This window comes from Talpa occidentalis, unplaced genomic scaffold (genome assembly GCF_014898055.3).
Source record: "Talpa occidentalis isolate TD23 unplaced genomic scaffold, MPIMG_talOcc4v2.1 talOcc4.2, whole genome shotgun sequence".
In the NCBI taxonomy this organism is placed as follows: domain Eukaryota; kingdom Metazoa; phylum Chordata; class Mammalia; order Eulipotyphla; family Talpidae; genus Talpa; species Talpa occidentalis.
In genome coordinates, this window is record NW_023602073.1 from 13,543,544 (window position 1) to 13,571,372 (window position 27,829).

Below are 27,829 nucleotides of genomic sequence, written 5' to 3' on the forward strand. Positions count from 1 at the left end.
GCTTACCCAGCTCAGGGGTTCCTGGGGAATCTTCCCAAAATGCTAAAATGGCAGTTTTAGCAACTAGGAATTTTCATCATTAAAATGAATTATAATGAAAAGCAAGCAAAGCATTTTCTCTACAAACAATCTTTGGGGAGAAAAGGAAACAATGAAATAGAAGACAAAAATTGCATATTCTTTCCTTGTTGTTTCCATTATAATGAAGATCCACATTGGCATATTCAGGGTTCCCTTCTTGGGTTCCCAGTTCTTCCAGATGTCTCCCCTTCTTTTACTCATATACCTACTATAATCTTACCCATTCTATAAAATCTTTCCTCTCTAACTGGAACTTGGGAAGAGAATTCTCTCTGGTGACATTAATTCCCACAGCTCTAACTTACTCACAGCCATATTATAGAGAGAGACATTGCTTATACACACTGTTAATAAATCAATCTAAGTACTAGTTCAATGTTTTTCAAGTTGTCTTATAACCTTCATCACCACTACCTGTCTTTACAGTACAAGGCCCTAAATGACAACCACCCTCTTTCTTGATAAAACAACCTAGTAAAACACATGATGACTTGGAAACATCAAAAGAAAGGAGCAGACTTGCTCATAGTGTAAATGATGTGATACACACAGCTTTCTTTTGCAATTCCATGTGAAGTCTTTATTAATTTTTACAGGTAGCAGTTGACAGGTATCTGCTTCTGCCAAAGACCTCAGATCAAGTGGGAAAAAAAAAGATTATATGGTTTAAATAACAACTAAGACAAACACATTCCTGTTTCCACCTGCACTTGTAATAAACCTAAGAAGTTAATATTTATTAACTTCTAAATCATATACAATCATCTATCCCATTTAAAGGAACAGAAATTACTTTTGCCAAATTACTAGTGAATTCTCTATCATGTGTCTTACAGCTGGACAGAAAAGATTTTATATCAGATTCTTCTACCTAACCCCAACTATTTTTAGCTAGACAGTTTTCAAAAATTGCCAACAGAATAGTTTAAACCCAATCCTTTATTTGATAAAAATCACTAACATTATCTAAACATGATACAGACTCAGGGACATTCAGATAACACTAGGATGGGGATGTATAGTAAGGAGTTAACTAGTCACTCATTTACTTATTCATTCCTTTATTAAACAACCCTTTGATTTATTAACTTTTACTAATCATCAGTTTTTCTTTCACCTATAACTTTGGCTCTCTGATATTTCATTCCTTTACTATTCTGATCATTAATTCAAGTCAATTTCAAATACCACTTGCTAAAATTAACTGGGGCATTTTTTGCCAAAATTAACACATTAATTAAAATAGTAGCATGAACTAAAGGGGGTCAATGCATACTTGATTTTAAAAATCTGTATTTTAAATAAAACATCACAGTGTTTGTGTGTGTATGCATATATATATATATATATATTGTATATAGTTTTTTAGCTTTGAAAACAAGATGTAAAACACTCCAAAGAAATGAAGAAAGAAGCTGCCTGATGAGGGTATTTTTAATCATGTTTCATAAGTGCAGTGAAGGCTAGAAGAGGACCATACAAAGAGTTTAAAGAGTAGAGAATAAAGTAAGAAGATAAAAAAAAAAATGAAAAAATAATGGGAGGAAATGCAAGGATGGAGATACTCAAAATGCTGAATATGAAAAGAGAAAAATGTAAACATGACATAATAAAAAATTAAGCTCAGAAATTATTAAATAATTATATTTAAAAATTCATTTCTCCATTTCATATATATAAATACATATATTTGGATATAATCAAAAATAGCTATGTTTAGAATTACTTAAGTACTGTTAAATATTTCTTGCATAATTATATAAAGTCACTTGTTTAGATTATCTGCATGCAAACTTTATGAGATTAAATTTGACACATTAACAATGCAACAATTCTGAAGCATGTTTAGTGAAATTGTTTTTAAATCCACATTCTGTGATAATGTGTTCGCTGCAGACTTTTACTGAGATAAATACTGGATGAGGGATCATTCTTTGATGGCCATGGTGTACTTCCTAGAGACTCGGACAGAACACGTTACATTGAGGACCTAAGAATAGCCCTAAGTTTTTGCCTAGCTAGTTAATTAGAACCGGGACTTCATGGTGGCCTTCATGTAAAAAATTAATATGCCAAATTTCATTTGATATCATTCAAAGCAGTGGCTGGCAAACAACAAACCCAAGGACCAAATTCTTCCCACAATCTATTTCCCTGGAAGTCAGTGACATCCATTCACTCACAAATTATAAAAACTGCTTTCATTCTATAACAGCAGCATTGAATAGTACAACAGTGACTAGGATGGCTGATAAAGCCTAAGATATTTGCTGCCTGGCACCTTACATAAGTGAGCTGACAACTGACTCAGAGGAAGAAATCCAAAGACCACGTACACTCCCTTCAATCCCTTCAGGAAGGTTTGGAAAAGCACACTGGTGAGCAATGTTGTTTTAGTAGTTGTTCTCTTCCCATCACATGTGCTGGTAGAGATGCAGTGCTTGCCATGGGTCTCTGATTTCAGTGGGGTATCAGGATTCTGGGTTGGCAGAAGAAAGAAGTAACGCTTATTCTCCAGAGACAAGGCAGACACAATAACATAAGAGGCAGCAGAGTCAATGTGATAATCACAATGAACTGATCTGGGAGGACCTATGATACCAAGTGAATAATTGTGGGATTTCTATGATTAAAAGAGCTGTATAAATCACTACTAGATTTTTAAAACAAAAAAAAAAATCTCTAGATCTTGTAGAAAGAAACCTGACTTAAGCTACCAGTTGTCACAATCCCACAGTCAATTATCAGACCCAACAATCCTCCCAAAATCGAAGGGGAGACCCTTGTGGAAAGGAGATACAATATCACTATTAAATATACCAAGTCGTCCTCAAAGTCTTTTCAATGAGACCTTCAACATTCACCAGAGAAATGCGCCCTGGGGGAGTGAAATACTCTGTCCAGTTGAGGAATCAACTGGCCTTGGCTCCTAACTGACTCAAATTCTCACCTAGCATGTTGTTTCATTCTTTTAAGAGAATCTCTTGCATTTTTATTCCTAGATATGTACAAAACATTCACTATAGTAATACAAAAAGGGGGAGTGGTTGGAAATAATCCAAATGTCATAAATTGGAGAATGAACAAACAGTCTTTTATTCATAAAATGGAATACAATGCTAGAGGAGAATGAAAGAACTGCAGCTCCCTACAATGACATAGATGAAGACTACAAAACACAACATTGAAAGAAAAAGCAAACTGCAAAAATACACAGAGTATATGACTCCATTTACATAAAGTTCCAAACTTGACTATGTTGTTTAGGAATACATAGATTATAGTTAAACTATGTACAGCAAAACTACAAAGTAGTTTGTAGTACAGTAGTAAAACTATAAAGTGGTAAACACAAGAGTAAAACTATAAGGAAGACAAAATGATGATAGGGAATTGAATATAGTGTTTACATTATCTTCCTGGGAAGATCCAGGAAAGGTGACTAAGAAAAGACAGGAGCTTTAACTATAATTGTCATGTTCTATTTCTTAAGCTAGACATTATACATAGACGTTCATTTCATAATTTTACTATTCTCTAAACTGTGGGTATAGCTTCTCTTTTGCTTATAGTACATAATTAAATTTTTTTAAATAGTAAATTTCATGTAATAGACTAGCAATTCTGTACAGACAACATTATGGGGAGTTCAGATGCCTTCAGAACTGTTGGGCTGAACCCACCAGTTAAGAATCCTCAGCACATGAAGTACTAACTAAAGGAAAGAAGGGAAGAGGAATTAAAAAAAGAGGTAGAAAAAGAAATTATGAATATTATTTCCAGTCTCATGATTCTCTGTGTTATGTTTATATTAGATATTATAACTAATATCTGTTTACCCCCCTCTTCCGGTGTCTTATATGAAGTAATAACAGTTACATTTAGGATATGGGTTGCAAAATACTGAGATAACAGCAGAACTAGAAAAAGAATAGACACTATCCAGAGATCCTGACTTGGAACAGGATGTACTAAGTAAGGAAACTCAGTACCAATCCCACCTGAAAAACAGGATATGTATTTTTGGAGATGTGAGAAATGTTAGGGATGATTTTGGCGGAAACAAAAGATACCTTACTATTGGACCATCAAAGGATATGCAGTGAATATTTGCCCTATTTTGGCTTTCCAGCATCTGAATGCATTTTCTACTTGAATAGATTTCCCACTGTGTGAAGTTTGGATCCTATCACCACACAGATCCCATCACCACACAAAGAGTAAAAAAGGCTAGTGTTGACTTTGTTAGCCCGCTGTAGCTAAGTCATCAGAATACAACCTTCCCTTGGCCCCTTATTGCCATCCAGGGATTTGATACCAAGATTGGTGATACAACAACATAGAGACATAAAAGCAGTACTATTAAGAGTAACAAAGTCCAATTTCTAGGCAGTGTTTGCAATATCCACTGTAAAAAGTCTGGAGCAGTGTAGTCAAAATCTGAACACAGTGTCCATTGTTTAGAAGTAGAGGCAATGCTGTCCTGCGCCCACACCAGTCTAGATCCTGGGAGCCTCTACTCCCTTGTGACTCTCTAAGTTTAGTTCTCCAGCTCTAATAGAGGTTGTAAATTATATCTAATATATTTTCAAAAATCCTTTCTCTATTAAATAAGACACAGGCATTGTCTTTTGCTTACTGAAAATATTCTGGCTAGTTCACATGCATATTTTTTGCTCTATATAGATCTCATTTTTGGTGAAATTATGTAAACCCTCAATATCTGAAGGATTACTCCAAGATTGAGTCACATAGAGAAGTTCATTATGTGCTGATATACGTATTTTGTTATTATTTTATTTGATATATTTTACATCATTTTTCATTTTGGTACAATGTATACATTTTCATTTCAGTTATAGTCCCTGTGAAATTTCCACCACCCATTTACCATGGTCCCTTGTGCTCTTCCCACTGCTGTTTCAATCCTACTTCCTTCTCTTCCCCCTGCAGAATGTCTCTGGTTTATAGTTGCCTGTTAATTTTGAGTTTTACTTTATTATAATTACTTTTTTTCCTGATCCCTTATTTGGATCCTCTACAGTCCCCCTACAAGTGAAATCATCTGATATTTTTCTTTTTCTTTCTGGCTTATTTCACTGAGCATGAACCCTTCCAGCTCTATCCAGTTTGCTGCAAATGGTATGAGTTTATCTTTTTTGATTGCTGAGTAATATTCCATTGTGTATATGTACCACATCATCTTGATCCAGTCATCTATTTTTGGGCATTTGGGTTGTTTCTATAGCTTACCTATTGTAAATAGTGCTGCAATAAACACTTCTCCAATCCTTCAAATTGCTTTTGTTTGCCTTTTAATCTGATAGGTGTTATTCAAAATAACAGGTCAGAATAGCTAAAGAAACCAAATGATCCTCTGATGGTAAATATAGTGAAAATTTTAAAAGAATCATTCATGATTGTTGGCTCAATATCTCTTGCTCTAATGCCCTTATACTCTGTAGTAAATTTCCATGTAAAAATATTTTTGGTTTCCCTTGAGATCTCCTTTAAAAGCAGACAGACATGCCAAAGTCATTTCAAGTACTGTATTGGAAACATTCAACAGAAATATCATGTCCTATAGGGAATATTAGCAAAGACAAAGGAAAAAAAAAAGTCAATTGAGAATACAACTAAAATAACTCTAGCTGAGATTTTGTGATTAATGATGTCTTGTTAAAGGATATTAAGGAAATTAAAAGAAAATTATAGCTCTTCTCTGGATTTGCTTCCTAATTTCTAATTTTCATTACATATATTTTCCTTCCCATCATAATTAAATCCAAGCATAATAAATATGTAAAACTTTTCACCCTTCAAATACCCTTTTAAGAGCAAAAAGACAATGAATTATCATCTTCGATTAAATTTCATTAACTCAGAAGGAAATGCTTCCCCCTGCACTAAGACAATGGATCTTAACACGCAGTCCCTTTTTACTGTGAGCTTTGCAGGACTAGGTCTTAGCCACCACTTTACTTCTCTCTAAAATGGGAATAATAACAATCTCTATTTCGTAAGGTTGTTGTCAGGATTAAACTAGATAATTTTTGTAAAGTGCATAGAACACTACTAAGAACACAGCAAAAAAATTACACATACTCATATGCCAGGGGTTGGGGCTTGATACAGCTTCTAATATTTGGTTTGACTCAATATTCAAAGAGTTAACACTTAAATATTTATGACTGTCACTGCGATCCAAAAATATTCTTTCCCTATCTCAATGACAGGGAATACCATATAACCTGTTGCCCAGGCCAAAAATCCAAGAATCCAAAAATCACCCAACCAATCTCTCCATTCTTCCCCACATAACCAGTCACTAAGTCCTGTTTCTCAAATCTGATTATTCATTATTCTACCCTCCCCACTGCCTCCCTACCGTGAGTATCACATTCACTCCATTGGGTGGTCTCCAGGCCTCCCACCTTGGCAGCAACAATGATCACGTCAATTTTGTGTTCAAACTTAATATCCAGTTGACATTAGAGAAAGCCAAAATTCCTTTTTTTCAAAGCCCTTTGTGTCTTGATGCCCTTCTGTGGCCCAGGTCTTATCTCTCACCCTTCCAGCTCAACACCTTTCCATGCTTCAGCCCAACAGAGCTTGTGTATATTTTTTGAATGCTCATGTGCACCCTCACCAGCAGATTCATGCATGATGCTGTTACCTTTGCCTGGAAGGCTCTTCCTCCCCATTTGCCTGGCTGACTATGCATCCCTCTTCAACCTCAACTTAAATGTTATTTCTTCCAGGAAGCTTCTGAGGAGCCCCCTGATCTATGATAGCTGCCCCTCTGTATCCTATGCCTTCCAGACATGACTACAGAGTTTGCTTGCTGATAGCTTCTCCAGTAGACAAGCTTCATGAAGGCTAAAATCCTCTTGTGACTTCCTCACCAGTGCTATGACACCTAGCACATGAATAGGTGCTCACGACATTTTTTTTTTATGAAAGTATAGATTTGTGAAACTAACTTTTTACAACCAAAAAGTAAGAGCCATAAATTTCTGATTCATGTTAATCCCTTGAGTTCTAAAGCCTCCCCCACGAAAGGAGGTCAAATATAACAGCAGAACCAGAGAGAAATTCATCTCCAGACACATGTGCTCCAGATGCTGCAAACAAAGGCATCTCTGTAATCCTTAGGAACCCCTAGATGGAGTACAGGAACACTGCCATTGTCATTTTATGATTCTATCTATATATCCAGTCAATCACATGGCACACAGCTAAACTCATATTGCTTCAGACTAACATGTAGGCACCTAGAATTTCTACAAATTTAAGGGGTTTAAGGGATTAAGCACCACACTATGAAGCAATCTGCATCCTCTGCAGCATGAGTTTGATCCCCGGTCAGGGAGCTACCCACATGGCACAGCAGACCTCTCCTGACTCGCCGCTGCTCCCCTCAGCAGTATACTTCGGTCAATCTGCCTGTTCTGTTCCCCACTCTGTCTATGGTGAATCCTCTCATTCCCCCACATCTCTGGCCTGTAGCCCAGCTCTTGTATGCATAAATAAATAAATCTTTAAAAAACAAAAAAGCATTGGACAGGGGCTCTGGACACCACATTTGATTTACACAACTCCACTAATTTGACACCCTAAGACAGAGGAAAGGGAATTCTTAAACATATGGAGAATTGCCATTTCAATATGGTTATATATAAACAAGGGAATTAGGGCAGTGGAGAAGGGGAAAAGAGCTTAACAATAAATAAGAGTCCCTAAGTAAAAACAGTGAAAATTCCCAGTAATAAACCACATTGTGCTTCATTATATACAGGCCCATGGATATGTGTTCAGAGAGACTAACAGGTGAGAAGAGGCAAAGTTAATCAATATTATTGATAGAATAATTGAAACAGGAATAACACAAGTGACTAGCAATGTGATTAGAAGTCACGGCCAGAAGAAAGGTAATTTAATCCCATTCCTATACACCATTAGACTAAAATTAAAAGTCAACCAGTGTCCAGGAGAAACAAGCCATACATTTGCAAAATTGATAATGAAAGAATCTCTTTGCTATAGTAAAATATTTATACATCAATAACTTAAAAATTTATGTTTCAAATCATTTTTAACCCAGCTCCCCAGTGGCACAGCAGTTGAGTGCTGGGCTGCGAAGTTGCCCGCAGCCTCTGCAGCACAGGTTGGATCCCCAGCGGCCAGGTGAGGGTCCCACATGGCGCGCAGACCTCTCCTGCCGCCCGCTGCTCCCCTCAGCAGTGTACTTCATCAGCCTGCCTGTTCTGTTCCCCGCTCTGGCTCTGGTGAATTCTCTCACCCTCCTGTGCTTCTGACTGCACCTAGTGCTTGTACAAATAAATAAATAAATCTTAAAAATAAATAACCCAGCTTTTAAAAAACCAGTGTGGACAATTCCATGCTAGCTAATACAAAATTTATAATGCTAGATACTGAGTTATCTGTTCGCTTCAAGTAAAACAGATTGTGAATATGGAGTTTTATCAATAAACACACGATTTACAAAATGCAACCGGAGTAACATTAGGCAACTTGTTCATAAACATTTCTAAAGTTGGCAGCCTGGCTATATTAGACTACATAGTAATTTGAAATAGCAGAGCTGGCACGGAAAATCACAAATCTTTGAAACACAAAAATACTTGCTGCTAGAGGGTGAGGGGTTGTGGGGGCTGGGGAGGGCGGGAAACAGCAGAGACAGCCATCAGATATTTCCTAGAGAGAAATTTTCCAGGTTAAACATTACACACTGCAAATACACCAAGTCAATTTGGTGTTCCCTCTCCCACAATCCCTCACCCCTGAGGAGTCTAGTCCTCAGTTAACAGGCGGGATGAAATCAATCTTATTTCAACAAGCCAAACATCCAAACTATGTAATCATGGGATGGCATCTGAGCTTGATCTGGCTGGTTGCTTATAAAGGAGTCTTTCACAATGACAAATGGGAATTTTTATTGTAGATCAAACTAGACAGCTAAGGCAGGCTACTTGCATACTTCATGCTGAAATCAACCAAATGCAAACAAATAGTCCAACCTTTAAAAAAAATGCATCCATCCATTTTGAAGTATACTGAGATCTGTTTTATATTATACAGAAAGATAAGATTATTACCTACTACCTGTGAGACACAGCTCCTTTCAGCTGTTTTTCCAGTATAGGGAATGGATGTAAACTGAATTAAACACACATTCTCACCCATACCTTAACCAACATCACACTAGAGGAAACACCTGTATATTTGAGGGCTAGTCTGGGGCCAGAGACCTACAAGAACGAAGAGTTCCATGGGGCCCAAGTCCAACTCCTTGGTTTCATCAGCACATTGTTCTCACCATGCTCCTCCACCAGTCAAGTCCGAGGATGTTTTGCTGCTCTGTGCTACTCTGAGTCTTTGAAATCAAGGTCCCGCAAAATAGACATTTAAGATTCACACACACACACACACACACAAACACACACACACGTTCAAAATCAAAAATAAATAACATTTACGCTGCCTGAATTGGTAAGTTCCTATATCCTAATCAAACATGAACATACTCTCACACAGGGACTTTATCTGCTTGTTTATTATTACTGATCCTTCTGAGTTTCATTTCCCTTATTCCTTTAACAAACCACTCTTTGGGGGTTTCTTTTCTAGATATACAAAATGTGGGGAAAAGCTGAAATATTTTTGGAAGGTTGCTCTATCTGTTGAGGAGGCTACTCTACCTTGCAGCCCTAAATACCAACACACTTCAAGCCAGGAATTTTCTACAAACCCTTTACTATTATGGTGTTGCTTCAAGTTGCATTACTATTTTAAAACTGATTGGAAATTCCAGTAAATCATAGCACCTCATTTAAATTGTTACATGATTTACATAAAATAACATTGAAGAACTCTATGAAACTCAGAAGCTACCAGCACAGATTACTGCCAGCCTCTCCAGCACTTCCTACACACTGCCTCCTCCAGGAAAGGGTCTTAGATTATAGGGTCTTAGATTAGAGGGCAGTTCGAAACTAAAGCCAATGCAATTCTTTCCAGCCATCTATACAGCTGAAATATGTGAGTCAGATGAATGTATTTATCTATGGAAACTGACAGAAAGAAGATACTTCGTTTTCTTTCAATTAGTAGTCTTCACACATTTTTTAAGTTGATTTTTTTAGTTTTTAAATGATATTATTTTTTATTGAGGTGACAATGATTTACAGCATGATTTGTAATATGATGTCTTTATACCGGTTCATGATTTAGGGGTATAGTTCACACCTCTTCAGATGTGTGTTATCATATCACAACAACTCCAAAACACCAATAATTCTCTACCATAGTCCATTTCAATCTGACCCAAATTCTTCAACCTTCACATCACAGTTTAATTTTGTTTCCCCTTGTTGTGTACTCAGCTATGTTCACCACATTCTTTACAAACATTGAAGCCAATTATCTATTGGATCTAAATAAAACATGGTCTTCCCTTGGGTTAACAAGCTCTCATATTATGTATACATATACCTATACATATGCTTTAAAATCTCTTTATTGTTTTCCCCATGTCTTATCTTTTTAAACTCTTTTCAGAGTCCTCTTACAATAACTGCCTTGATAGAACTTCTGAGCGGCATATGATGTCTTTATACCTGTATTACTAGAATCCAGTCCACTGCCTGGTATTACATAATCTCCTTATAAAACTCTTGAGTAGATTTGACATACATGAGCAGCATTCAACAATTAACTGAGCATAAATTATTTGTATTCCTTGGTTCTACTTTGCAATGTATTTAATAATATTTTCTAATTATTTATACCATGTAGAAATAATCACATTTTCATCCTGCATAATCCCTTTGATTTCACCCGAAAACTGAATAAACTCTTCTAGAATTTTCCTAAAATGTGAACCTAGGTATTTGTTCCCTAGAAGGAGCACAAGTACCCACCAAACCAATGCTTGATCTATACTGACAAGACTTCAAATCATAATACTGATTCATTCTTAAAATTTCATCTTCTATGTTTCTGGATCCCAGGAAGTATAGAAAAAAGAGTATCTGGGCCTCCCTGGTAGTGCAAGGGTTAAGGTCTCAGAACTATCAAACCACTGCAGCATGAGTTCAATCCCTGGCCAGAGAGCTGACCCACTTGGCTCAGGAGACCTTTCCTGTCACACCTGCTGCTCCCCTCAGCAATGTATTTCAGTAGATCCACGTATTCTGTTCCTCTGTCTCTGGTGAATATTCTTACCATCCACACCTCTGGCCTACACCCCAGTTCTTATATGCATAAAAAAATAATAAAATCTTTAAGGGTCTCCCTGGCGGTGCAAGGGTTAACACTCAACCTATAAAGCTATCAGCAGCCACTGCAGCACGGATTCAATGCCTGGCCAGGGAGCTGCCCACATGGTGCAGCAGACCTCTCCTGACTCGCCCGCTGCTCCCCTCAGCAGTGTATTTCAGTTGATCTGCCTGTTCTGTTCCCCACTCTGTCTCTGGTGAATTCTTTCACCTCCCACACCTCTAGCCTGGACCCCAGTTCTTGTATACATAAATAAATAAATCTCTAAAAATAAATAAATAAAATATTAAAAAAAAAAAAAGCAAAGAAACACAAGGTTATTCTCTGGTCAACAGCTGTGAGTGTTGGAGCTACCAAAGAATCTTATTTTAGTAGACTCTTAGTTAAAGTTTTTATTGAGAATCTTTTGATACTTCAATTAAGAGTTATTTTTGAACATACACATCTAGTTTGCAATGTACCCATTTTTAAATACCTTTTCTACCTTTTTCTTAAAATGTTGATTACTTTTAAAAGTTAACTTATAAAATTTCTCTTTGCTTCAAAACAGCTTATTACTTTAAATGAAATTATATGCATGCTCTAATTTGCATGTCCTTGAGCACAGACATGATTCCTAAAATCATGTCTACATGTCAAATACAGAATGCAAGATATTAAAAACAAAAGACATTGATACACATTAACGGGAAAGTCAAAATCGCCAACCTTTTAAGTTTTGATCTGAGCTGACCAGGCTTATAAATGGGTCTTTTCATAAGATCAATATTTTCCTGGCTAAGATAACACATCTTTCTTCCTCACTGTTGTTCAAACACACACACACACACACACACACATACACACACACACACACACACACACAGCTCAATAACAAGAAAAGGGTAAACAAGAAAGTATGAAGAAAAAAATTAGTCATTTGTTCCTCATCAAAAAACTCTGTTTTCATAGAGTCTTGGCAAAGTCACCCTCACCTTGGACTAACCATGTCCACTGATGTGAACTGGCTGTCCTTACAAGAATGCTTCTGACTTAGCAGTCATAATAGAGAGGTGAGGGCAAGATGTAAAATAAAAGATTAGAGAGGGACTTTAATACCCGCTGGAGGACTCACAATAGTGGGTTTTATTTTCTTTGATTCTTCAGTAGATTAGCAACCTGACTAATACAATATGAAAAGTCTTTCCTCAAGTTAAAGAAAGAAATACTTAAAGGTTTAACTATTTAGTAGTTCCCCTTGTGAACCCAGAACTCCCAGGCTAAAGATTAGTGAGTTAAAACACACAGCCCCATGTCTTCCAGCAATAAGGTTAATAATTACAGCCAATTTAATGTCTAGAATCCCATTCCCACCCAAAAGCTTCAGAGTAGAAAGTTTCATGGTATGTTGCATTTGAGATTATGCCTAATGATTAAAGCGAAATGTGAAGTTTTAATAATGCTATTCAGAAACCTTAAAGACATCTACCTGAAGTCTATAACTAAGGTATATCCCACAAGCTTTTCACACAAAGCAAAGTTCTGAGATTTCAGAAACTCTCTTCCTTTTTTCTTTCCTCTCCAAGGTACTTCTGCAGTGCTCTACCCCACTGATATGAAATGAAATGAAAATTTATACTGAAATGAAAATTTTAAATGGAATAGGTGTGTTCAATGCTACTTAGCCAACAAGAAGGCAATCACTTCTTGAAACAATATTCAGTGGGGTCTTTTGATTTTTAACTTGCAGATCTCCTTTTAAAGCATCACTTCCCTAAACTACAGATCTATTCCTGGACAGATCAGATACAATTAGGTGAGCCTGACCTTCTGCTCTCTTTTCACACCTAGCACTGTGCTTTTTATTGGCACCTTCACTAGCAAATTAGAAAGAACAGATAAGGTCCTCCCTGGTGGCGCAGTGGGTTGAGTGCCATGCTGTGAAGCTGTCCGCAGCCACTGCAGCATGAGTTCGATCGCCCAGCTGGCCAGGGAGCTACCCACATGGCGCAGCAGATCTCTCCTGTCTCGCCCACTGCTCCCCTCAGCAGCATAATTTCCCTGTTCTGCTCCACACTCTGTCTCTAGTGAATCCTCTCACGCCCACCCCCTACCCACACCTCTGACCTGTACCCCAGTTCTTGCATGCATAAATAAATAAATCTTTTTTAAAAAAAAAGAAATCTGATATTGAGTTTTTATTTGCTGACACGTCAACTTAACCTACAAAACCTACTTCACTTCTACAAAGTCTTAGTAAATTCACACAAACTTGTGTGAATGAAATATTTATGTGGACATCAATAAAAGGATTTCCCCTCTGAGTTGGGGGGGAGGTGCTGGGGAAGGTGCCTAACAAGACACAACTTGTAGGGGAACAAGAAAAAATAAAATAAACTAATATTTTAGAAGCAGAAACCCAGAAGAAGAAATGAGTATGAGATAATAATTCCTGCAGGAAGTCACAGAAATCTTGGGAAGAGTGTTGGGCATTTCACAGGCTAAGCAGAGGCAGTTTGATCCAATTTTATCTCGATCATAAGGAGCTCGACAACCCCAACTGTTATTCAGGTTATAGTCAATAGCTTCAATGTTTACAACTCTAGGAAAAGGGAACCAATATTCCATAAACTAAGTTTGCATTGTTCCTCAAAAACTATTACTATTTCTTGAACTATTATTAATAACAAAATTCAAAAACTGTCTATCTCACCCTCAAAATATAAAACCAAACAGAAATCTATTTTATCTGACACTGAGTTCTGCAACAAAGGTCAATGGCAGTGGGGTCAAGATGGAAGCACATGAGGCAAGGAAGGTTAAAGAATAAACTCCAAGAGGCCAGGGGTCACGCTGGTTTGGATCCCACAGGACAAACAATGCTGGACACAGCAGGCGCGCAATACATCTATGTTGAATAAATAGCATCCATTTAACATGGTTTCGAATTTTACTGGAAAGACAATGAACATGTCACACAAAGGTTTAACTGCAACTATTTTTATACCTGAGAAAAAAATCTAAATATGGAGACTCTTCCTATTTGAGACATTCCATCCATGTGTGAAATGCAAAAATAACCAGGCATGCAGGAGGCAAATCCATGGCTCCCTTAACTGCTGATAAGGGACATTCAAAACTATGGAGAATTAAAACTATTACCAGCCTATTAACCACCAGCCTAATTTCTAGGTAAAATTAGCAGACCTCCTAGAGGCTTCTAGCTAATAGGCAGCTTTGATGCATGTGTTAAAGCCTAATCAACTAAAGACTCCCAGGAACAGGAATAGATGGGTAGCCCAACAAAATCAGGTTGACAGGGGGCAACGGGGGACTTTGAAAAATCAGAGAATGACACTGGAAAAGAAGGAAGAGGGAATCACCTTTTATAAGATTTGGGTTCAGATTCAGTTCTGGGTTGATTACAGTTTTGAGGTAAGAAGAGAAGTGGGGGATTAACTCAGAGTTGTTATGAGGTAAAGGTGGGAAAGTGGTTTAGCAATGACAGTCCTCCAGTCAAGTACGGGAACAGCAAAGCAGATCTGGGAGTGTCCACACTAAGAAAGAAAAAATCACTTAAAGAAGGGGCTCTGGAGCTACTCTGGTGGCCTAGGGGTTAAGTTTTGATACCATCACCTCTACAGGCTAAGTTCGATCCCCACCAGGGAGCTGACCCACATGGCACAGCAGACCTCTCCTGTCTCACCTGCTGCTCCCCTCAGCAGTATATTTCAGTAGATCTGCCCGCTCTTCTCTCCACTCTGTCTCTGGTGAATCCTCTCACTGGCCCCCCACCTCTGCCCTATACCCCAGTTCTATGCAAAAACAAAAATTAAAAAAAAAAAAAGACAGGGCCCTGGAGGCATTTTGCAGCTGCCCCTTGACTATGGGGGAAGCCAAGTTCTTTGCTGCCTGCTGTGTCTACCCTCCAGGCCTGAGGGAATGGCAAACTGCCTCTCTGCCTTTCCTATCAGGTTGATTTGCACTCTTCCTGTCAGAGACAGGAACATCTTTTACGGATGTTAATATAAAATAATGCCCCTGCATCAAATTATAGAAAGGGACATTGCAAAACTTTAAGAGAAAAAGGCTAGACGGAAGATTGTGTTATATTTAAAACCATTAGAACGGGCTGACCCACAACCCTAAATCCAACTGCCCTTCCTCAAGTCTTCTGAACACACCTCTAACCCACCACATGTGCCCTGGAGGATAACAGTTGGTTTACTGGCCTGTCTCCTGCTCCAGGCTCTTAAGGAGCCAGAGCAGTGAGGTTTTCATTCTATGCCAGGCACCTAGGGATAAAAAACAAAACAAAACATCATAAGCACTTTGTAGTCGAACCTTCTTGTTTGTCCCCACTGAATATACAGCATACCAAGGCTTCTGACAGACTTTGCAATTTCAATAACTATTTAAGAATGTTGTTCTTCGAAGAATTCACTACACAAGGGAGACGTGGGCTGGTGGATGATAAGGGGGATCTGCAATTTCATGTCAAAGTGTAACAGGGTGTTCCCCAGGAAAACGGAAGGTTCTAAGTTCCCTGCCCCACCCAAGGTAGGGTGGAGCTGAGCAGAGAAGACAAGCTGGAGAGGAGATTGAGGAAGGAAGGAAGCAGGATGGGGAGCCAGAAGCAGACCTGGAAGAGGCACTTGGAGCAGAGAGACATGTGAAGAAACTGTGCTTGCTTCTTGGTTCTGGACTGGGTGGCAAAGATGTGGGTGAGAGACCCAGGGGGAGGTTAACAATGGCAGCGTTTACTTTGATTTTTATTTTGCTCTTTTCCTTCCAGACTTTGCTGGCTGTTTCTGCCCCTTTTCTCTGGATCTCCACCAGGAGGTGCCTTAGACTTGTGCCAGGCTTTTGGGCCTCAGTGGCCAGCATAAACTTTGGGTGCTTGATTTGAAACCTATATTCATTCCTTTCTTCTTTGTTGCACACTAATTGTATTAAAGTTCCTTTCCATTAAAGGTCTTATGCACTAGAATATGTTTTGTCTTGATGTGGTGGATGGCAGAACTTATTTAGAGTGGGTAGGTTTGGGGATTTGCGGGTGCCCCTCACCCTGCCCTGTAACAAAAGAAGGAAATTTCCATTTCAAAGTACACAATGGCTTTGTTGTAACATGATAAAATCAAAATTGCTTGAAATAAGCAGTTCAACACAAATAGAATTGAATCCTCACCCAATCAAATCACATACTATATGTTCCCAGAGGTGCCCATACCTCTGTTTTCCCAGCAAGACCATAAATTCCTGGAGGTGAGAAGTTATGAATACCTTGCTCATTTTTGTCCCCAGCACTCTGCGTACCCTGCTGCATAGTATAGGTGTCCAATCACATGCAGGTCAAGTAGATAAGGTGGGAAAACAAGAAGGGCAGCCAAAAATCATTGGCAGCTAATGCAAAAGGGTCAGAGCACAGCAGATTGGTAAGGAAGAGGAAAGACGTCTTAGGCGGATCAGAGGTTTCCTATGGCGGAGGGCCGAGGACTCCCCCAGACTGCTGATGTTTTGGAGGAAACAAAGAGGGGGATCACTCAAGATGGACCAGAGGAGCACCAAGTGAGATCTGAAAATGGACTGAGAGGAGGCAGACAAGGAAGTAAAGAGAGGACATGGGAAGACACAACTAAGGAGCTGAGCTACCAAGCTCAGAAGATTAAAAAAAAAAAAAAAAACAATTCTTTATTAAAATCATCACTGATGTGAGAAAGTGGGAAGAGAAATTAAAACACAGCTCTATGAAATGACAGACTGAATGTGAGACAATAGATGTATATCATAAATCCAACAAAGGGCTAATATCCAAGATCTACAAAGAACTCAAGCCACTCAATAAGAAAACCTATAACCCAATCCAAAAAAATGGGCAGGAGATCTAAATAGACATTTTTCCGAGGAAGCCACATGGATAGCCAACAGATTATCTGTGGAAGCTTAACATCAGGGAAATGCATGTCAAAATCACAATGATTTACCACTCACAACTATGAGAATAGCCCGAATCAAAAAGAGCACAAACAAGAGCAGGCAAAGGTGAGGATAAAAGAGAAGACTCATACACTGCTGGAGGGAATGTAGACTGGTCCAGCCCATGTGGAAAACTTTGAGATTTCTCAAAATATTAAAAATAGATCTTCCAGGGGCCTCCCTGGTAGCGCAAGGGGTTAAGACACAGCCCTAAGAAGCTATTCACAGCCATTGCAGGAGTTTGATCTCCGCCTGGGGAGGTGACCCACATAGCACAGCAAACCTCTCCTGTCTCCCCCACTGCTCCCCTCAGCAGTGTATTTCAGTGGATCTCCCTATTCTGTTCCCCACTCTGTCTCTGGTGAATCCTCTCATCCCCCCACCCCAACACACACACACTTCTGGCCGGTACCCCAGATCTTGTATGCACAGATAAATCGATTAAAGAAAATAGATCTTCCATAAGATCCAGCAATCCCACCCCTAGATATCTACCCAAAGATATCAAAACACTAATTCAATGATATATATATATATCCCTATGTTTACTGCAGCACTATTTGTAATAGCCAAATTACAGAAACAACCAAAGTGCCCAAAGCAATTAAATGGCTAAAGAAGACATGGTCAATATACATAATGGAATACCAAAAAAAAAAAAAAAAAAAAAAAAAGGAACAGACACATCTAAGACAAAACAAAGCCTAGAAATCTGACTGCAGAATTGAAGCCAGAAGAGGGAGAGGTTGTAGAGTGGGGAGCAAGAACAGGGGAGGGCCCCAATGGACAACAGCGGAGAGCTGTGGTTGCTTTAACATACATTAAACATACATTTGGTGGTGTGACATACATTTGAAAAGGTGTGAACCTATAATCTTAAAATACATGCAGTGTTGTAAACCAACATTATAATGTCAATAAAAATACAATACTATAGAAAAATATAACTGGGGAACAGAGGCAAGAGTGCAAGAGATGTTTAGAAGTTCTCTTTACCTGTGTATAGATAAAAGCAAGGCCTGTGTTGGAGAGGCAAGGAAAGTCTGCTTTGAACCTACAACACTCATAGCAGGTACAAACAGCAGAGTCACATTTTCCTTTTTCTTATTTCTATCTCGTTTTTCTTTCCTTTCTTTCCCTTACCCCCTTTATCTCCTGCAGTCCAAAATGTCTGCTAAACAAGACCATGTGCTTGTTTTGGGCTAGTGGACAAGGTGCACGGTAGTTCCACTATTCTCTCACTGGAAAATATGGCCATAAACAGGGAAAAGAAGAGTAGAACTGATTGTTCTTTCGGTGTCTCTTCAAAGATTAGCTTTATAGAACAGAAAAGCAATAATAGAAACTACAAAAGACCTTTGAATGTCAAGGTGACATGCACATTCTAGTTACTGTGACCTGCAGTCTGGTCACAGTAGAGACCATTGTGTCTCAATTATTAACTATAACTCTCTGGGGCTTGGGTGAGGATAACCAGAGAGAAGGCAGGAATGCCATTAATTCCCAGCACTCTGGCTGGGTTTCCTATCACATGCAAAAACCTAACTCCAGTGGCTAAGACCCAGTGCTCCACATTCTACAAAACCCCATCAAACAGCATAGTAACATAAGCTGAGAACAATGAGAATTAATTTATTTAAGCAAGTAGGATAAATGAATCATACACACCAACATATTGACTTTTATTGTATACATCCAAAACTGAAAATTTAAACAGTATGAAATCACCTCAGATTTCAAAGAAATGCTCCCAATCCTTTTGAAAAATTTTATTCACCATTCACACTAAAACATCTTAGAATAAATATCCTCTATGCTACTATAGCATTGCAATTTCCCCCTTCAGTCAATCCTAACCCCTCATGTAAACCTACTTCACAATTAATTCAGTGAATCCCTCTCTGTCCTTGGGAGTAAGGTAAATCATCTGACTCCAAAGAACTGTGGAACTCAATTAATTGATAAAGTATTGTGGTCCTCATGTAAGTAAGTAATAAGGTATGCACTATTTTCTCAGTAGACACGAATATTGGAAGGAAATCGCCACTTTACATCAAATAGAACCTGTAGTTTTTGTGAAAGGTCAGTGCTTACCAAGTCAGTCCTCAAAATTTGAACACACTTAGGCCTCCAAGTTACAAACTTGCTGAATTCTAAAAGCTTGATTGTGATTGTCATGTTGGACAATTATTGGATATAATGCCATGTTAGGCACTTACAATATTTTTAAAAAGTCCTTATTGTGATTGTTAAATTAATCTTTAAAAAAGTTATTAAGCAGGGTCTCCCTGCTGGTGCAGGGGTCAAAGACACAGCACTATCAAGCTACCAGCAGCCACTGCAGCACAAATTCAATCCCCCCCTCACACTCCCTATAGCCAAGGAGCTAACCCACATGGCTCAGCAGACATCTCCTGTCTTGCCCGCTGCTCCCCTCAGCAGTGTATTTCAGTCAGTCTGCTTGTTCTGCTCCCTACTCTGTCTCCGGTGAATCCTTTCACCACCACCCCTCAACCCCACACCTCTGGCCCACACGCCAGTTCTTATATGTATAAATAAATAAATCTTTTTTCAAAAGTTATTAAATAAATAAATGAAATATACTGCTGTATTTTATTAGACCGTGAAACTCATTTCAAAATTTAAAAAGTGAAATGAAAGTCTGATTATAAATAAGTCATGGAAAAGAGAGGTATTTCTGCACAGAAAGGATTAAACACACACCACAGTGAGCTTCTCAGGAGAGTACACAAAAGTCTTTTTACTTGTGCTCTACCTAAAACAGCAGCAATGCTACTCTAGGACCTTTAGTTTTAGGACATTAATATGTTATAGAACAATTAAAGTCATAGCTCCATGAGAAAAGACACTCAGAGTTTCCTTTTGGGAAGCCAGGAATCCAAAACTCTCCCTTTTCTGTCAACAAAGGAGGGGCTCCTTCTGCTCAATGCAGGCTGAAAGTATGGTCAGGGAGTGGAGTTTGGGGAGGAGGGTTTCTGTGTTGGGGAGCAAGATTCTGCAGGGGTGGGGGTGGGGTGAAGAAAGATCAAAACAAGGGTGGGAAGAGCACAAGGGGCCACGGTGATAGTTCACGGGTGAATGGGTGCTGGGAATTTCACAGGGACTATAACCAAGATGGAAATGCATACATAGTACAAAAATGAAAAATGATGTACAAAATATAAAACACGTTTTAAAAAAAGACTGAAAAAGTGAGGAAAGTAAATACCTGCTTGTCTAGACTAGGAGGAACGGTGGGGAGGGTAAAGGTTGGGGGGGCTCAAGGGAGCACGTGGGGGGGGTCTTGGGTGGATGAAAGGAAATACTAAAAGAACATGGACAAGCAGTTTCTCACCACCTCTCCCCAGCTCCCCAAATTTCTTCTCCTTCTTTTCTTTCTATCCTCTTTGGAAGGATTTGTGGGGAAAGACTGGGAAGAAATGAAAAGCTACAGTGGGGTCTGTGCAGTTAAAAGGAAAGGAGAAATGGAGGGAACAACGAGGAAGAAACGAAGTGGAAGAGATGCAGTATTCACACGAGCGCAAGGGGAAGCAGAATCCCCTGATCTTGTCCCTGTGGCGGGACATAGACCCACAGTACAGAAGAAACAATTGCTGCTGCCCTCAATGGAAGAACTTTAGTAAATTAAGCTGACTCCTTCTGAACTTTGCAAATTGTAAAAAAAAAAAAAAAAAAAAAAATTTACAATTTAACAATTGTAAAAAAAAAAAAAATTCAAAAAATATATTGTCATTTTGCCAGGTACAATGTCTTCACCAAAGCACTGGAGTCCGGAATAAACATACGTTCACATTTTTTAATAATTTGCACATCTCAAGTTCTATCACAGAAATGCAGGTTCAGTCAGCAATTTTAAGCAAGGCAGGCTACTTCAAATAATTATGCATCCTTCAAACACAATTATACCCAGAACTAATTCACGAATCATTCCTCTTTGACTACATGCTACAGATATTAACTACTGGACATTCTTTAGCTGTAATACAAGCCCAACCTGAGAAAGCATACCTTTTTCTACTTTAAGCTATGTATGTTATCACTCTCTCAAATAATCAATTTGGCACACCTTGAAAATCAAAATACAAGAATATGAACTATTTCAAACAATGTCTGGGATTGGTACCTCTTTCCACAAATTATTTTAATAATAAATTTAACTCACATTCTTTAAATTCTGCGCCATTAGAATTGTTTCTTATGTTTTTTTCCTAGAGGGACCTATTTGGTCCTGCTGAGCATAAACCATACATGAGAAGAAATGGTGCAAGCTGTGGAGATTTCTGTGCTGTGCACTACAAATAAAAAACTATTCTGCTGGCCATTTCTTCATAGATTTATGGGGGTCAAAAGAGAAAGAGCAGAAGTTAGAGCTGGTGACCAAGTGCTATCTGGGTTTAACGACCAACTTCTCTGTTTCACTGGGATATTTAAGCGGGTTGTTTTGACTTGGTTTTTCATCTATTTTTTTAATGCCCAAAGTAAGGTGCATGTCCTACAGAATATCTGAAAATGGCACTCGGGTTTCAGAAGCTTTGTGGCAGCCAGTGTTATGACCATTTCGCAAGGCTCCATTGCAATCTTCTCACAAGCTTCTGCTGACTCTGCTCAAGTGAACTTTAAAGCAGTTGAAATGGACATGTTTCCTCTTGTCACAGAAAGGCCAAGAGGCTCCTTGGAAAACCCTAGGCACAGGCAGAGCACCTGGTTATTTCAGACACAAGGCTGTCAGTGAAGACAGAGGATGAAGATTTGGTAAAGATTTGTGTCACAGTACTCATAATCGCTTTCCCTGTGACAGGGAAAAAAATCCTCTGGATTTCAACTTAAGAATGTAGTTAGAAAATAGGAAAAAGGGCCTTCCCAGTGGCGCAGCGGTTGAGCGCTGGGTTGCGAAGCTGCCCGCAGACTCTGCAGTGCCGGTTCGATCCCCGGCTGCTCCCCAGCCACAGGAGGAGGGTCCCACATGGCGTGCAGACCTCTCCTGCTGCTCTCCTCAGCAGTGTACTTCGGTCCTTCTGCCTGCTCTGCTCCCCGCTCTGGCGCTGGTGAATTCTCTCACCCTCCCGCGCTTCTGACTGTACCCAGTGCTTGAATAAATAAATAAATAAATAAATCTTTAAAAAAAAAAAAAGAAAGAAAGAAAGAAAATAGGAAAAGAAGATCATGTGGTATCTAATCCTACATGTCTTAGGAGAACCACTCAGTTTCTTTGCTTCTGATAATAATATGTGTGCTAAATTTCTCAGATATACTGTAAGAAACACAAAAATGGTTCTGTTATTTAAACCTTCAAAATATTGTGTGCATTACCTCTGTATTTACAGCTTCCATTGGTCTTTTCTTGATTTCTCCTATATCCAAGTAACTGGGGGGAAAAAATAAAGATTCCATTTTTAGCTTTTGAGTCAATTTATAAATTTATTTCCAATAATTACTAAAAAGTAAAGCAAGCCATAGGAAATACCTAAGCCTAAAGCAAAAATCAGCAACCACTAATTAAAAGCAATCATAGTAGTACAAACTATTTTCAGCATCACCACCCAGAAGCAAACCATGTCTACTCTAAACTTCTATTTTGGGAACAACCCACACCACCCCTACCTCCCCACCCACCCCACCCCCACCTCCCCACCCACCCCACCCTCACCCCCACCCCACCCTGCCGTATGGCTTAGCTACTTGCTATCTATACAGCACTTCTAATTCTTATATCAAGTTTGCTAAAAATAGAGGCTTATAGTACAAACTGCTTAACAGTTCCATTAATCACAGATTCAGGTCAAAGAAAGTGCTGGTAGTATGCACTAAAGTAACAATTCTGAAAGGCTGGGAAATCTTTTTCCCTGTGACAGTACTTTAGTGATACAGAAACACTTAGCCATATGAGACAGTTTAGCTACTGGTTTAGCTAAGAGACAGGTGAGTGGACTAGTTAACCTCTGGAGACCTCTATTACTCCATTACTATTTGCTACAAATATATTAACTAGTGGTCATTCTTTAACCCTACCATAAGCACAACTTGAAAACTATCTCTTTATCAACTTCAAGCTTTAAGACCATCACTGTAATCTAATCCCATTACCTTCATACACAGAAGATGCTGAATAAATGCTGTAATATTAAAAGTATGTATAAGCTAGCATTTAACCTATAACCATAGACAGGCAAATCTACTGACTGATTTTCTACTTCAACAATCATAATTGCTGAGTTGCCAAAAAAATTATGTTAGAAGTAATTTTGGCTATTGAAGTATTTTTTATTGCTATCTGATTTTTTATACAAGACTTTAATAGATACTTGTGGGAATTATCATGTATTTCCCTTTCATAAACAGTATTTTACATAGTATAAATATTCCTTCTGTTCAACAATAAAATGATTCTTGCAACCCTAATGATTTCTGACATATTATCGAAGTATCCTAATTGTCATGTTCAGATAGGTGTTTTCTGCTCCACAAGGAATGGAGTCAACTTCCCAAAAAGCACACAGACAATTTGGGGGGAAATACCACCCTCTAGAATTCTCTATATAAAATAAAGATTTAATAGCTCTCTGAAGCTTATAGTTTCAAAAATGTAAGAATAAAATTTAAGTGAAAAAGATTCAAGTAGGAAATTGATCACTTTTATTCGAAAATTAATTTTTCCACCATTGCTATCTTTCCCAACATCATTTAGAGTCGAAATGACACAAATTTCCCTCATTAACTTTTGAGCTTCCTTTTGTTGTTTCTTTTATTGCTTCATTTGTATAATAGTATAACTGCCAGGTTTCAAATATATTCATCATATAGGTCTTCTTGGATTCTATCATTATAACCATATATAGTACTAGGTTAACACAAATAAATAAGCTATTCATCTATCGGCATGGAAAATTAACCACAGACATTTTTATAACAAACTCAGTTGTGTGTGTGTGTATGAACTAAAAGCAAAAATAACCATGCAAGTTTCTTATATGCATAAAGAGTGCTCTGAAGTGCACTTTCTATTTGGTTTGGAACTGTTCCTCTTTTTACCTATTCAGTTGGTAGTTCCAAATAAAAGAGATTATGAGTCTACAATTTTGAGCTAGTCATAGATTCTGAAGCAAATTCCCATTCCCATGAAATTGTTTCATATAGAAACTATTTAATAAAAAATGAGGTGTATGATGGAAGGAACTGAGCCTAAGGATGATTTGCATTTATCCACCATAGAGGATTTGCTTTTTAAGAAACCCTGTTAGGCAGGGATGGTTATGTGACTTTTCTTTATTAGGTAACTGTGTCAAGGGGCCTTTCCAAGGACATAGAGCTACTAAGCAGGTCCATCTCAACTGTCCTGATTTTCAGCTTTAAGTTCTAAATTTCTTGAAAGCACACAGTTTTGTTTGGTTCATTTTCTAGAAAGTTAGACAAAGCCTAATAGAAGCGATTTCATAGATCCAAATATATCCCTCATCCTCACATAAAAAGAATGTCTGGCTTAACAAAGGACAGAACAGCCCATAGGAAGGTTCAGCTCATGATATGAGACAACTTTAGTGACATTTGGGAAAATATTTTAAGAGTTAAAGTCAGAACACACAAGCAGAGATTTTATAGTAAAGATATCCTTCTACTAGCCTGAGGTCCAGCCTGATTTTAATTAAAATATGATATTAAATGCTATGCAATACTGAGTTACTCAACAACCAGTAGTTCCCCTCTGAAATATCTACTCAAGAGAAATGAAGTCTTGAACTACGATTGTTCATAGCAGCAATATTCATAATAGCCAAGAGTGCAACACTCGAATCCATTAAGTAACAAATGGATTTATAAAATGTGCCATATCTATACCATGGAATATTATTCAACAATAAAAAAAATGAAGGACTGATGCATGCTACATGGAAAAGCCTTGAAAACATTGTGTTGAATGAAAGAAGCCAGAAACACAGAAGGTCAGATATTGTTCTGATTACATTGACCTGAAGTAGCAGAATGGATATGTCCATAAAAACAGGGTAGATTAATGATTATCAGAGGAGAGGGGAAGTTGGAAGGCTGTTTCTTTTTGGAGTAATGTTCTAAAATGTTCTAAAATTAGTTTGCAGTGATGGTGCACAACTCTATGAGATACTAAAAGCCACTGAAATGGGTGGAGTTTATGTATATGAAATATATCTCAAGCTATCAAAATTATACATGGCATACTAAATTCAATAAATTTATAATAGCCACCTGCTAGTCTAATAGCAGAACTAATTTCTTTCCACTCTGAACTCCCATGTCACCTTATTTTTTTTAAAGATTTATTTATTTATGCATATAAGAGCTGGGGTACAGACCAGAAGTGTGGGGGGTGAGAGGATTCACCAGAGAGAGTGGGGAACAGGACCAGCAGACTGACTGAAATACACTGCTGAGGGGAGCAGCAGGCGAAACAGGAGAGGTCTGCTGCACCATGTGGGTAGCTCCCTGACTGACCGGGATGGAACTCATGATGCAGAGGCTGCGGATAGCTTCACGGTGCTGTTCTTAACCTCTTGAGCCACCAGGGAGTCCTGTCATTTTATTTTTCTAATTACACCTTTTCTTTTGTACTTTGCATAAAAATTATTGCGTTGCATGTAGTCTCTCTCCTGTAAGACTGTAAACTCCTAAAGGCAAAGAGTCATGGTTTGTTCATTTTAGTTCCTTTCAAAGACCTAAATAGTTTGCTAATTCATTGAACACCTACAATGAGTGTGAGCTTCCTGCCAGGAACTGGGAATAAACATCAACCAATGATGCCCTCAAAGATCGAGCCATCAGATACTTGCAGACAGGCAGGTAGAAAAATACAGTCAGCCAATAAATTCGCCCAAGCGTTATGCCAATAGCATAAATATGCAGGAGGTCGGAGAAGGGTCACAACCAGGCATGATCAGGTCTACTTGAAATCAAAGAAAGAATTTATCCAGCAGGGAGAAATGCAGAGCGCAATTTTCTCCTCTGGAGATTACAGAGCATAGTATCCCACACTTCAAGGTGATTTTAGGAAATCTTTCTTTAAATTACAAAGATGGCAGCAACATGAATGGCTCTGGAAGGGATCATGCTCAGTGAAATAAGCCAGAAAGAAAAAGAAAAATATCGCATGGTCTCACTCATAGCAGGAATCTAGAAAACTTAAATAAGGGACCAGGAAAAAGAATAACTATAAGAAAGTGAAAATCAAAATCAACAATCAACAAACTATGAACCAGAGACACTCTATGGGGGGTAGGGGGGCGGGGAAGGGAGGGATTGGGGTCAAAATAAGGGGATTGCAATTGTATGGGGAATATAAAAATAAAATATATTAAAAAATAAAAATAAAAAAATAAAATAAACTACAAAAATGGGTTCCAAGAGAAGTGGGAGGAGAGAGAGAAAAAGCCCAAAGAGATAAAGCAGAATAGAAAACGCACACATGTTGATTTGGTCACTGAATACTTTTTAGGGGTAAGATCCGTGTTCCTCATACACCAATTTTAATGAAGCCTGTTTGAAGTTTAACAGCTACACAAGGAGATTGCGCCTCTGGCCACACTTTCAACGGGGAACCCCAACTGCAGGGGTACCCTCTGCAAGGTGGAGGGAGCCCTCCTAGGCGCATCCTCTCAGCCCATTGAGATGTGTGTGCCGGGGAGCTGGGGGGGCGCCTTTCTTTCCTCCTGCCGGCCTCACACCTTCGCGCACCCCTAAATAGTGGGCAAAGGGACAGCCCGACTCACTTGAGTTTCTTGAAGGCTTCCTGGCCGCCCGCCACGTAGTTACCCCCACTCTGGATCTGGTCTAGCTTCCGGATGCGATGCCCGGTGCGCGGGGTGTAGATGTTCCTCACGGCCCCAAAGGGTGCCTGGACGCCGCCGGTCACCTCCTTCAGGAAGACGTCGAAGCTGGACACCTTCTTCTCGTGGATGACGACGCGGCGCCCCGCGAAGAAGGGGTCTCCGTTGCGGTACACCAGCACGCTCTTCACCACGGGCTGAGACAGGTGGCTGGACTTGGCGCTGGTGCCGCTCATCTTCCCCGCGGGACGCCGCCGGGGCGCGCTGCTGGCGGGGAGGGACCTCGGCTGCCCGGGCCGCCTCCCGGCTCACACGGCGCGGGGTCGCCTCCTGAAACCGGCGAGAAACAGACCAGCCCGCAGGTGAGAGCCAAGCCGCGGCCGCGCGCCAGGCGTGCATGCAGCGCAGACCCCGCAGGCTGCAGGGCTCCCCCGGCTCGTTCAGGTAGTTCACCCAGGGCTGCACAGCCAATCAGCGCCGGCTGGGCGCGCACCGCACCTGTTTCGCACGCTCCCCGCAGGGTCCAGGTGTAACCACCCCCCAAGGCGAGCGCAGCGGGCTTTAAAGAGGCAGGCCGGGGCCTCCCTGGTGGCGCAGGGGTTAAGACGCAACCTATGGAGCTAACCGCAGCCTCTGCAGCACGAGTTCGATCCCCGGGCAGGGAGCTACCTACATGGCAC

The 27,829-nt window shown here is 39.3% G+C and overlaps 1 protein-coding gene across 2 annotated transcripts in view; it reads right to left on the reverse strand.

Moving 5' to 3' along the window:
* The window catches only part of DCDC2 (doublecortin domain containing 2), a 166,632-nt gene extending 139,222 nt beyond the window's left edge, over positions 1–27,410 (reverse strand). For both annotated transcript variants that reach the window (XM_037518927.2, XM_054698345.1), the window contains exons 1-2: positions 27,093–27,410; positions 22,669–22,723 (exon numbers count right to left, since the gene is read on the reverse strand). In XM_037518927.2, coding sequence (XP_037374824.1) covers positions 22,669–22,723; positions 27,093–27,385 — 348 coding nt within the window. In that variant the 5' untranslated portion in view covers positions 27,386–27,410. The remainder of the gene's footprint in view (positions 1–22,668; positions 22,724–27,092) is intronic.
* Positions 27,411–27,829: the final 419 nt, after the last annotated feature.